This window comes from Balaenoptera acutorostrata, chromosome 17 (assembly GCF_949987535.1).
Source record: "Balaenoptera acutorostrata chromosome 17, mBalAcu1.1, whole genome shotgun sequence".
Lineage (NCBI taxonomy): Eukaryota > Metazoa > Chordata > Mammalia > Artiodactyla > Balaenopteridae > Balaenoptera > Balaenoptera acutorostrata.
The window spans coordinates 29665664-29679373 of NC_080080.1; the positions used below are offsets into that span (position 1 = coordinate 29665664).

Consider the following 13710-nt stretch of genomic DNA (forward strand, 5'->3'; position numbering starts at 1 on the left):
CTAGAAAGTAATACACATTTTATGTGGTACCTTTTAACCTTTTCTTTTTGTTCTCATCTTTAATTTGATACTCTGAACAAAGATCTGATATAGGTAAGTCAGATATTTTCTCCTCCTATCTGATGGCGAAGGGAGTAGGGCACAAAGAGCATGTAATTTCCGCCCCCGCAAATTCAAACTTACATTTAGATCTCAGTTTTCCTAAATCCTGGCTCTGAATGTTTGAAGTAGATGACTTTCCATGTAGGTACTCAACAAATGATTGTATTCAGTTTGTTTAGCCGTATGACCTAAACAAGGGTAAAGCTACTATGTTTACTGTAGACAGTGGTCTTTGGATAATGCCTTTCATTTAAGTAGTACATTATGTATGTATGTATATATATATATATATGTATACATATACACACATATGTATATAATTAAAATTTATTATATGAATGTATAGGATATATAATTAAAATAATTATACATATATATACCCATACACATACAGTGTCTTGGTACCTTATTTGAGCTTCCTTCCATCCGCCATCTTGGACTATCCTAGTTGGCAAATTTTTATACTCATAATAGCTCACGTTCTTTTCTCAGATATTATGCTAAGATCTTTGTCTCTATTAAACCTCTGACTTCTCTCAACTCTGAGATAGGGCCTGATGTTACCTCCTTTTTAAAGGTGAGGATACTGAGGCAAAGATAGCTCTACTGACTTGCTGATGGTCACACAACAGTAAGGGAGCCAAGATTGTAACCTCAGACCTGCTAACCACTGTACTATTTGAAAGGCCACTATATTCTCAACATAGTTCTTATTCCCTGCCTTGGCTCTTGTTTGAAATGTCCTGTTCCACACTTGACATAGTTGAATTTCACTCTATGCTAACTCTCCTAACTAATAAAGGCAATCTTTATTTAAATCCACTCTGGTGGGTTTTACACAGACTTCTACCCTGGATCTTCTCTTAATTTGGTGAAATTAATGCCGGTTTACTGCATCATCATTCAAATAGCTCAGTTGTAAGTATGAAACACCGAGTCCTGAAACCTCTGAATCTGTCCTTTATTTTCTTTAGGTTGAAATATAATGAAGCTTCTGATGAGCTGCACGTAACTAGACCCTACTAGAAAAAATGTTATTTTAGATTTTAGGTCATAAGTTTTCATCAGCCCCTACTCTAATGGGATTACTGCAATAGTACACATTAGAAAGGCATGATTTGTGTAACATAAAGCTTAAAAACTTTATTTAGGGATATTTATAAACCATTGCAAGTTTTGAGAAGGAATGTTAAACAGCAGTATTTGAAGTTGTTAGAGAAGCCTAAAAATATTTAAACAATTTTAAGAAACCTCATGTGAAGTTGCAGTCTAGTACTTTCCATGTGAAAAAACTGCTAAAAGTCTAATTTCAAATGTCTTTTGGAACAACCTGTCCCTTAAATTTCTGTCCAAATTTTAGCATACACTGAGCCGAGAAACCTCTAGGGTTTTCCAGGGCTTGACTTGATGCTCTTTGATCCTTGCAAGTGCTAACTGAAGACTGAATCTCCCCCCAGCCGCCCACCACGGGTGTGTATGCCATGTTCCGAAGGAGGTGCCAGGAGGCTGACACTGAAGGGCAATTAGAGAGCAAGAAGTGGTCAGACGGTCACGGTGTGCTGAGGAGCCTGCAGCCCACGGCCCTGGTGCCCAGGAAATAACTTAGGTCCCTCAGTGTGTGGCTGAGGCCCTCTCCACCTCACCGATTCTTTCCTTTCTCTAATAATTGATCATAACCTATAGAATTACGGGCTCACAGTTGGGTTGAACAGAGGTTGATTTTTCTCTGTTTTTCATTTAAGGTTTTCATTTTTTTGTTTATATTATTAGCCACGCTGAGATATTCAAATAAGAGGTGGTTTTTGTCATCTAGATTTTGCTGGGGAGATAAATAAAACTCTCGGTGCGTCAAGGCCCTGAGAGCTGCGGCAGCAAAGGAAGAGGCAGGCGAGGGGGATAACTGTGGATCTTTCTCTTCTCTCAGCTCATCTCCTCCTCCACCCAGTGTGTTGGTTCTGTTGATTCACTGTAACTCCTTTTCCCATGACCGTCAGCTGTTGGAGCAGGAGGCTGTCAGTGGTTTTCCTTACCTCCACTCTACTCCTGCTTTCAGGTAGCTTGATTTCCTGAAAATACCCTCTCCCCAGTTCACTGTATAGACTTGAGCGTAGTTACATTATTCCCTTGTTGCCTGCCTGGGTACCTTTCCTATTAGTAGACAGAATATCCTGAAGTGCAGGAACTCTGCTTTTTCATCCGTCCCTCTAGCTATCATCATGGCGCCTGGCCCCGAGGGGCGGTTATCTGTCAAAATGAGGGAACAAACCAGATACCATTTTGATCACGTTATTCTCATGTGCAATCTATGGGGACCTCTTACTGCTAGTTAGACCAAGCCCTAATTTGAACTTAGCTTCATTTTTGTTCATTTTAATTGTTACTTCAATACTTAAAACCACAAGTAATTTATAATTTTACCTCCTTTTTTGAAACTAAATAAAACAAGAGGTGAAATCCTCCACCCACAGCCACCTCATCCATCTAACCTCCAGTTCGTTCCTGCCCCTCCTCATGGGTGTCATGCCCCATGTGAACCATCGCCGTTGTGTTATCACGGAGGAGTCGCCCTCCCAGGAGTCTGCTCTCCCCTCTGTCTCTCTCAAACCTGCTCAGCGGAGATTCCAAATCCCATAGCACACATGACCTGCCACACTTCAATATTTGCCTTCTCCGTTATAATTGTTTTCAGGTGTTGGACTATTTGTTCCTCCAATAAGATTTGTAGTCCTTTACCAGCAACCACAGATTTTCTTTTCATATTAAAGATATTTATAGTGCATATGAAGCAATCTCATATTAAGCATTCAAATGAGTTTTTAAATATAAAGGAATTGAGTTTTTAAATGGCATTCACTTGGCAAGCACTAAAACTCGACCATGTGTCCGGCACTGTGTTAGAAACAAGGAATTCAGAGCTTGAAAAAAAAAAAAAATAAAAGTTTGTAATGGCAGAACAGAAATGGATCTTCTCTGCCTCTCATGTACCCAGCACATGCTTCTAATATCTCCTATGCTATGTTGCGATGCCCTGAAAGTGCCACATGGCCCCCTCTCTTTGGCTTTTCCACCTCCAGGACAGGGAATGGCTGTTACAATTTTATGTTCTCATAAAATGGCACAATACCTGGTACATACACAATTTTTGGAGAATGTTTGGAATGAACTATTGAACTGAACTAGAGTATAATTTGAGAAATGTTATAATGGAGCTGGTATGGGTACTGTGGAAGGACAGAAGGAGTACCCAGGCTATTTTTCTGTTTCTTGGCCAGAGCAAGCCTCCCTTGCCAAATGACAGCCCCGTCAGGTTGCATTTGGACACAGTTTTACTTGGACAATAATTTTACTTAAACCGATACTGGCAGCCCTCACTTGGTGGATTCCAGTTTTGAGGAGGCACTATAAATTTAGAAGCATGTAAATTGGATAAAACAGGGTCTTGTATTTCTGAACAAGGACTTAAAGCCCAGGTTTTTAGAGACACGACCCATGTTTAATAAAGTTTGATATACCTGTTTTCTTATTCAGTATAAAGTTTTGCAAAGTTTTTCAGTCTGTTGAATGATCCCATTGGTGTTTTAAAACTCATTTATTTATAAAATGGACATAAAGATTTTCCTGAAGTGTTAATACAGTGGCTAATACAGTGGCTATTTCTGGGGAGTAGACCTGATGTGTCATCAGGTAAGGAAGACTATTTCTATCTTTTCCTTTAAACCTTCTGTACTGTTTTGAATTTTTATTCGTAATGAGAATGTTTTACTTTTGTATGAAAAAATGAGTTAGTAGAATTGATGTGAATCCCTGAAAAGAAGCAGACTGGCAGTGTAGTTGGTTTTATGTCGCTGTTAGCTTTAAAAAGCTTTCGGCTCAAAGGTGTTTGTGAGTGAACGCATTGTGTCAGTTCAGGCTGCTAAGTATGTGGGCGGCCTGCTTTGGTTTTATGTTGTGGCGAAGGGTGACTGAGACCAGGAAGGTCAGTGGAGCTTCTGACGTTGTTATGGCTTTGCACCAATCAAAGTTTTTATTTAAATGGTTCAATGAATAAAAAAATGTTTAACTTTTTTCCTAATGATTTGGAAAGCACCATTGAACGTATGAAAGCAAAGGACGCTGGCAAGAGATGGTCAAATGATTATTTTGAAGGCTAAGGCAGGTTCAGCATTATCATATAAGGGGTATAACCTCATGCTCCCAAATCTGAAAAAAAATTGGAATGGGATAACATTCCTTTATTCATTCTTGCCTGTTTAAAAATCAAAAGAATTTCTTTTAGAATGTAAATACAGTGGCATTTTCTGTATATTTAAGTAGGTCACAAATGTATATTGAAATATCTTTTTCTCTTTTACTTTTAATACACAAATACATTACAATTAAAGATATTCATATGACTCAGAAATATAATTTTTAACATTTCAAAATTCCGCTATTTCCCCTTCCCAAACTAACTTCTTAAGCTACTTCATATACATACACATACACGTGTATATGTGGTTTTATTGCATCATACTCTATATCCTGCAACTTGCCATTTTTTATTTAACGATGGGACTCAGAGCTTATTCTCAGTCATTGCTTGTAATTCACCTTGTGCTTTTTCATGGTTGTAGTATTTTATAATTTGAATTCATCAGATTTTTATTGTACTGAAATTTGAGGACAAATAATTAAGCTTTCTTCTAGCCAGATTTATGCCTGAAGAAGTCCTAAGGGACTTTAGAGAGAATGATAGGTATTTCAGAAATTCCACATTCTGTGAACTGGTATTCGGAGCATGGAATGAAATGAGGAAAGGGAGCTACAAGTAATAATAAAGATCAGGAAAGAACCTTGTAAAATTATTTCCAAATGCTTATTGCTATAACTTTTTGGCCAAAAAGCTCGTAGGTGCAGGCCATGTTAAAAAAAAAAACAAACAAAAAACAATCAGATCTTATACATAACAATTGACTTGTGAAATGTATAGTCCTTTTTTAAAAAAAAATATAAATGCGTTGTTCTCTTCACCCTTTAGTTCTGTTTTATCCTTTGGAATGTTTATCATTATTTCTTGGAAAATAATTCTGCTAACAGGAAGGGCTGTTTGCTTTTTAAAAAAATGTAGCAAGAAAACCAACAATTTGTGGACATGATGGTCATGTATTTTGACCATGATTAAGAAGCTACTGACCAGCGATAGACCACCGTTTTATAAAAATATAGGTTACAGCATTTAAGACTGCAAATGAACATTTTATAGGGCGATAAACCATTTTTCTGTGTCCACCATCCTCCCCTGAAAGAGCAATAGTGTAATTTGACTGTGGACTTTCACCCACGCATAGTTGGTTTTCCAATTGTAAATTTGGGTAACATTTTAGAAGTTGAATTAGCTGCTTCGTGGCGGTCACTTAATACATGCAGACATGTTTAGACTCAAAATTGAAAGGTGAAGATTGCCGTTTTCTTTTTATAAGTCTAGAAACTGTCATTATTTATAATGTAATCTATTTTAACAAACTTTTTTAGTGTTTGTATTCTGGCTTTATCTTCTCAATTTTCAAAATTTTGATATTCAATGATTTCATGTTTTGGTTATATTTTTTATTCAATTATATCTTCGGTTGTGGAAACTAGTTTTTAAAGCTTTTCTGAATCGTTAAATCACCAAATATAGTACTGGCATTCAGAGGCTTGTTAAATGAATAAAAGTGTTGCCAGGGAGTTTTCATAGAGCTTTATGTGCTGTTAATTGCCATCAATTAAGTCTGTTACAAGTAATAATGTACTGTAATCTGTTGAAAACCTCTCCTTTCAATTAACCAATTCTCTGACCTTTCCTTCCTTCTCCTTGAAGAGTAGTTTAGAGTTTATTTATTTTCACCCATACAAACCAATTACCTCTGGCCCAGCTGTTCCTCGCATACAGGGGAATCTGACCTAGAATACAAGCCTGTAAATTATTGCTTCTTTTTACACCTTGTAATGTGAATGGTTTAGTGGAAAAATACATGTTTCTGTTTCTAATCCACTGGTGCTTCTATCTGCAGACTACCGATTATGAGCTAGTCGATTTACATATATTATTGTAGATCCTCACAATAACCTTGCAAAGTCAGTGACATCCCTGTTTTATACAGAAGGAAACAGAGGCTCAGAGAGGCATGCAGCCGTTCAGAGTCACACAGCTGGTAAGGGCAGAGCTGGGATTCAAAACCACACCTAGCAGAACTGAAAGCATTTCTCTTTCACCGTTTCCAACGAAATTCAGTTAGTGTGTTATAGAGAAAAGAGAACAGATTTAGAAGGCAGTCCGTTTGGGGGCTTTCAGAACCAACTCAGCCACTACCAGCTTTGTGACTTAGTCTCAGTTTCCTTATTTGCAAAATAGGGGTACCACTGCTCACCCTGATGGATTGTAGTGAAGACTAAATGGAAATGTATGGACATTATGGGTTTTCCAAAAAATGACTTAAAGTACCCCTCCTAGTTAAGACACCCTCTGATGAAAGTAAATGCATTAAACAGAATTTTAATTTACTGTCTTGGAACAGAAGATACTGACTAGAGTGTTCCCATTGTGTTTTTCATAGTAGGTCTTTGGAAGAGCAGAACAGATTTCAATCCCACCAGCAATGTAATTTGTAGGGGGAGTGTTTTTCTTTTTAATCCTTCGTTTTAATCCCATTTGGAGTTGCAAAAATTTCTGAAGGGTCTCATGCTGCCTCGGGCCCCAGGCTGGAATTTTGTCTTAGCCTATTGATGTGGTGAGTGTTGGAAGAGGTAGGAGTGATTTAGAAGGAGATGGCATGAGGAAACAAATGAGTTGAACACGTATTTCTTTGACCACTAGAATTCCAATTGAGCTAACCGGTGAGTTTGTGAAAGTTTTATTTGCAAAACCAGTAAAGTTTTGACTGAAATTTTCTCTTTCTCTTTAAAATTGTTTTTAGGATGCAGAATAGAAAACTGTGATTCTTGCTTTAGCAAAGACTTTTGTACCAAGTGCAAAGTAGGCTTTTATTTGCATAGAGGCCGCTGCTTTGAGGAATGTCCAGATGGTTTTGCACCATTAGATGAAACCATGGAATGTGTGGGTGAGTAGTTTTTCATGTAACTTTCAAACTTCAACTTTTATTTTAACACCCGTTTCTTGGGGGAAAAAAATGCATGCTGGATGTATTCATCCTAGAAACAAATCGGTTCTCTTGTTATTAATTAGAACTGAAAATTATTTAAGTTCTTTGCTGACTTTATGCTGTTGGGCAGTATCATATATTACATTTTGCTTCAAAATTTGTTAGTTTTACATCTAAGTTAAACCACTTAAATGCTGAGAATAATGTTTTTATTATCTATGTAATACATCCATTTCTTAATTATCTTAATAAAATTATTAGTAACTGTTAGAGAAAAACATTTTGTTTAGAAGAAAAACAAGATTTTCAAGCAGTGCCATGTGGTTAGCTAGTCTATCACTATTGTTATGTGTATTAATTATGGAGCTTCTTGCTTAGCCATTTGTATAAAAAAAAATTCAATTGGGAAGAGATTTTTTTGTGCCAAATGTACTTTGTTGATGATTGACTGAATGTTGCAAAGTGCATTAAAACAATTTTACTTTTACTAAATTTAGATATGTAGAATGCATAATTTAATATACATATATATGCTGTTTGTGAGTAATAATTAGGAATACACATTTTATAAATTTTATATTTTTTGAGTGTTTAAAAAAACTTCAGTAATTTTATACCACTGATTAAAAGGTAAAGATCTGTCAATACCTACATTTTGATAAATGCCTCAATCTAATCTTAGGTGTGATGGCATCTTCACCACTCCCACCTCTGCCACGCCTGAATTCTATTTGACATGTTATACATCTGATATGGTGTACAACAGAGCAATGTATTCTAAATGAGGCTTTCCATCTCTTTAAAATGGAGACTTAAATTGAGAACTTTTTCCCTGTAGAAATTTTGAAGTAGTCTGTAATTATGTATTCGGAAGCTTGCAGAGAACACATTTAAATGAGAGGTTTTTGAAGAAATGTGTACATATTATTCCTATATATGTGTGAGTTAATACATGCATACAGGCAACACCTTACTGAAAAATAAGAAAATCACTAGAAGAGCATATTCAAAATGTTGAATTCACTTTTGAGAGGCAAGACCCACACCTATTACAAATGTTCAGTGGAAATGCTCATGAAACCCTTAACTGTTAACAAATTAACCATAGAGTCCTATGCATTCCCCTAAATAAAAATCTTAAATAGCTTTGAAAAATCTAAGAGTTCCCATGACGCCTGCTGAGATCTGGAACGTGGAAATACTAACGGTGTGTGGACTCTAGGCCTGAGTCCTCATCTGCTAGTGTGATGGGGGTTTTAATGGTGAATTTGATGGGGAGGTTTAACTTTGCATATTTTTATGCTTTTATCTCCTCCCCCTTCCTCTCATCTCAGGGTATTGGAGAGTAACCTACTTTTCCACTATATGAACTTACAAAAGGGGATGCAAAAAGCTTACATATCTAGGCAAAACATACATTTTCAAATATGTGACCATATTTGTTTACTTTTCAAACTATGGTAATGTGCAGCATCAATTTAGGGAGTAAGAAATATATACTGCGGTGTAAGACACCTTTTAAAAGAACTGAGAGCATCAGAAAATGCAAAACACTCCCTATCCTTTTCATCATATACTTACTTCCAAAATAAAACTAACACACTTGTGAATTTCAGGGGGGAGGGCATGCAGAATTAACCTGTAAAATTTTGTGTCCTGTCGTGGTATGAAAAGAGTATCTTTTACTGTAGGTTTTAGCTGTTGAACCTTTTAAAGATTATATATTTCAATGTCTTTAGAATGGACCGGTAGCATCCCTTCAAAACATGAACTAAGACAAATAGTAGTAATTTTTAAATTACTTATGTGGCAGTTATTTACTTTTATCTATAACTCCATAATTCAAAGAGTTAAAGTTCCTGAAAGGTGTATACAGGTCTTGTGGCCTGTACAACTTAATTTTTGGTATCTGAAGGTGGGGGACTTGGAGAAACACTGCTATATAAATTTGGTGATGGTGGAGAAATGTATACCAAATTGTCACCTGTGTTTGTTTTCTCTCTATTAGAAGGATGTGAGGTTGGCCATTGGAGTGAATGGGGAACTTGTAGCAGAAATAATCGCACATGTGGATTTAAGTGGGGTCTGGAAACCAGAACACGGCAAATTGTTAAAAAGCCAGCAAAAGACACGATACCATGTCCAACGATCGCTGAATCCAGGAGATGTAAGATGGCCGTGAGGCATTGTCCAGGAGGTGAGTTCAGATAATCCCTATTGTGGGCTGTGTGGTTTCTGAATTCTCCTCCTGTCTAATCACCCTCGCTCCCAAAAAAGTGTTTATCCATGAGGGAAACCTGATAATAACATTGGTGAGAATATTCCACATTATACTTCCTTAGAGACGAATGTTTAAATTGTGAAGAATGTAAAGTGAATATTTAATTTCATGGTACCTTGAAAATAATTTAGAAGACTACATTACAAATGAGCTTTTAAAATGAGATTTCTAAAAGTGTGTGTGTGTGTGTGTGTTGGTTTTTTACTTTTTCTTTTTTTTTGTTATTGTACCATAAAAACCAGTTCTTATGAAATCAGGCCTTTGCTCTAAGAGAAGTAGCCAACTTTCAGTTGAGAAGAGTTTAGATTAGAAAGGTTTATGGAATCTGTAAAATCATCTGTATCATTACTAGTTGAAGATGACAACTTAAAATAAACTTGCCCAAACACTGGGAGGAATAAACATTGTCTTAATGTTACCACAATTAGCCGGTTCTCTTTGTTTTGATAATAATTTGTGGAAAACAGCTACTGGTATGTGTATGTTTATTTGTGTCTTTGTAGTAATTGTGCTGATTTGCAGTAATTATTCTGTAATAACAGGATTAGGCCCACTTACAAATTAGGAGAAGTGTACATAGCTCAGGTGCTGGCTGGAGCCGAGTCAGTATGTTGAAATGCAGTTCTTAGCGCTGATGCTGTGCTTCTGAAAGCATAATCTCTTGTTACTATTTATTTTATCACTAGCGGATGCCGCACTGCCAAAGATGAAGTTAGGATTTTTCTAGTGCACAAAGTAGGAAAGCAAAAAAGAAAGTTGTGTTTAGGAAATTGCCCTATGAAACAGTCAAAACTTTTGTTTGCTTTCGTTCTTGCTGTTGGGGCATAGCTTTTCAGCTTCGTGGCTATAGCCCAGAGAGGGAATATATATCTGCTTAGAATGGATTTATATCCATATTATGCTGCCTCATAGAGAATGTCTATGATCCATGGAGGAAGACAAAACTTAAGACTGGAAGACTCCAGTCGGCCTTTGAGAACTATTAGATCCAGATTCAGAAGCTACTATTAGGAAGGCAGCTTTTCCTCTTGAATTAGTTTTGCTTTTCTTTGCTGAGTCTTTGAAACAAAGTTTTTTTGGGTCTGCTTTTCACTAACAAGGATGGTTTTGTTCAGTTAAACTGGGTATTTTTCAGTCAAAATATAAGAAAATATTTTCTTACAAAACTAATAAGCCACTTCTTGGATAGCTGAGAGCATTTAACCTGCAACCTTGTACCTAAAAACAAACCTGATGTATTCAGGTATTGGAAATAAAGACTTTCTTTGTTGTATATTGTTTATATAACTACCCCCCCCATTCCTCTTCCAGCAACGTGGTCCCCCAATTGTGGTTTACGTTAATAGCAAAAATTAACCTGAAAATGCTCCTATAACAAACATGCTTATGTGTAACAAGAGCCAGCACGTCCCCCTCCCCTCTGAAACTATTTTGACTTAGCCCGTCTTGCTTGAGAATTTTGTAGGTAACAGCTAGATTTTTAACCTGTAATGTTTATTGCATTTTTATTTTTTATGCTTCAAGCCACAGTGCATTGTCTTAATAGATATAACTTGACACTGTCAGCAATTAAAATTATGTCAAAACAAATGTTTATGTATCATCTGTTAATATTCTCCTTTTTACAAGTGAACCAGCAATGAACGCTTATTTAATTTACATTTAGGTTTTACCAAATATTATTTACTAGGATAGACATTAGGAGAGACCAGCTATTGCTCTAATCCCCGTATCTACATATTCAGTTTAATAAATTTAATTTTTAAGTAAACTTTAAAGTTAGTAGGTTTAAAAAATTATATTGGAATTTGTTTTATGTTTTAAAAAAGGGAACTAACAGAGGATTGTTGATAGAAATGGAAAATGACTCTGCAATAAAATAACTTCTATTTACAAATGTAGGAAATGAAAACTAGAAAGTTAATTTTGGAGATTGAGCACCAATTGATAAAAATTGGCATAACTTCCAGTGGAGTATCCCACCTTGCCTAAGGTGAGAGAGGAAAAAGTTCCTTTCTTCAATAGGTCACGGGGATTAATGGAAGAATAGAGAAGAAAACCACTTTATCCCATTTTACATCTTGACTTGATTTCGGTGATCTGCTTTGACAAACCATGCAAAAATGTAAGTCGTAATCAGGTTGGGAATACAGGCATTTTTCTGATCTTTTCAACATATGTATGGATTTTTCTCCTGTTGGAGCCAATCTTAACCTGATTGCACACAAACGCAGCCTTAGCCTCCTTCACACTGGAGCATGGGCACATTAAAATCAGCTGCTTTTCATTACTGGAAGCCGTAAGTTAGAGGTCAGCGAAATGGAGTAGTCCTAAGTATATAAGGTATTACACTGAAAACTATTAGAAATGAGACAATAAATGGCTGTAAGATTTAAAAACAACAGTGTAATGGTTTTGCCTATTTTTCCTTAATTATTGTATGCTTATTTGCTTTTAAACAGTGAAAGAATATTTGGAAATGTCTTAAGTCATGGATTGATGTATGACTTGAAGTTACTGTTCATTTCCAAACTTTTCTTGATTAGTTATCTTTTCTTTCATTTCTGATGACATAATCTGTGGAGTACCTTGGGCTTTTCTGACTCTCACTCTTCAGAATTCCGGTCTGGTGATCAGGAGATCTGGGTCTCTGCACCATGTCAACTCATTAATTCTATGACCCTTGGCAAGTCACTTAACCTCTCTTGGCCTCTATTTCCTCATTTTAAATTGAGGGTATTGGGGTAGGCAATCTCTAAGATCCAGTCCAGCCCTAAAATCCAATGACTCTACGACTAATTGCCAAAAGATATGGGTAGGTTTTGTGGTTGTCATGTGAAGGGTGAGGAAGAGAACTGTAAGCCCAGGAGCATTGTTTTACGACCAAGAACTGACCACTTTTCCAGTAGCTGTACTGTGCATTTGCCAAGCCTTTTACATCTGGCAGCTTTCATCCTCTTCCTTCCTCCTCCTTCCTTTTCACAGATAGTGAACCCTCAAAGACTAAGCAAGACTCTTGTAAAGTCTGCATATGACCTATGGTTTAGCTACCAAGATAGCAGGAAGACGGAGACAGAAAGAGGAGGGGATCGTAAAAGACGATGGGAAAGAGGGAAAGACTGACAATGAGTTAGAGGAAAAACAATTGAACAATGAGTGTAGGAAACAAGGGCAAAAAGAACAGACTACTAAAAATGAAGACTGTACTCACAGCAGATGTAACTGTCTTCACTCCCCTCCCTTCCACCCTGAGGACACTAATAGAATTCATCCCATTGGGACCAAGTTATTCTATTAATATATAACCTGCAGCTTTATTATTACTTTAAAAAAATTTTTTTTTGGCCACACCACGCGGCTTGCAGGATCTTAGTTCCGAGACCAGGGATTGAACCTGTGCCCTTTCAGCAGTGAAAGTGCGGAGTCCCTACCGCTGGACTACCAGGGAATTCCCTAACTTGCAGCTTTAAATGGAAGGACTTTCAAGTCTGGACTATGTTGTACATTAGGCAATATATTAATAGAAAAATATACACATGATATGATCAAATGTAAATGACAAATGGAAGAACAAAATCATGGTGGCTGAGGTACAAAGTTGGAAAATGTTCACGTACAGGGAGCGGGGGTTGGTGGGAATGTCATTTGGAGGTGACAGTAGTCCTTCACAGGATTGGCCAACACCACCTCAACCTGAAATATTCTGTCCCATATGTAAAGTCCCATGAGAACTAATTTTAATTTATTCATCAGGTGTTTATTGAGCAGTGCTGTGTACCAATCATTGGTCTAGGCATGATATTGCTCAAAGTTCTTACAGTGTTTTTTCTAGTGGGATCATGGCAATAAAAAAGTGGATGAGTGCATAATTTCATGTGGAGATGGGAGCTTTGTGAAGAAAAATAAAGCAGGGTAAGGAGCTAGTGAAAGACTGGATTGGGAGTGTATTATGTAGGGTGTTCAGGGAAATTGAGGGAGTGACATTTGATCAGAGATCTGAATGAAGGAGATCTTTTGAAGACCTAAGGGAAAGTTTTTTTAGCGCTTGACTCAATGGCTATGTTTTATGAACATCATTGATTCTTCCATTACATACTAGGGAAGAGGAAGGAGCTGAGATCCAGGAGGCTCTGCCTGGTCCATGGAGATGTAGCAACTTATTAATGGTAAAGCCAAGAGTAGGACCAACATCCTGCCCAGGAAACT

General features: G+C 36.9%; 1 protein-coding gene across 2 annotated transcripts in view; it reads left to right on the forward strand.

Moving 5' to 3' along the window:
* Positions 1-13710, forward strand: part of RSPO2 (R-spondin 2) — a 167463-nt gene that overhangs the window by 98325 nt on the left and 55428 nt on the right. Inside the window, exons 3-4 of one of the 2 annotated variants that reach the window (XM_007188773.2) lie at positions 7038-7181; positions 9232-9420. In XM_007188773.2, the coding sequence (XP_007188835.2) occupies positions 7038-7181; positions 9232-9420 (333 nt within the window). The remainder of the gene's footprint in view (positions 1-7037; positions 7182-9231; positions 9421-13710) is intronic. The other variant, XM_007188774.2, reaches the window with a different exon arrangement.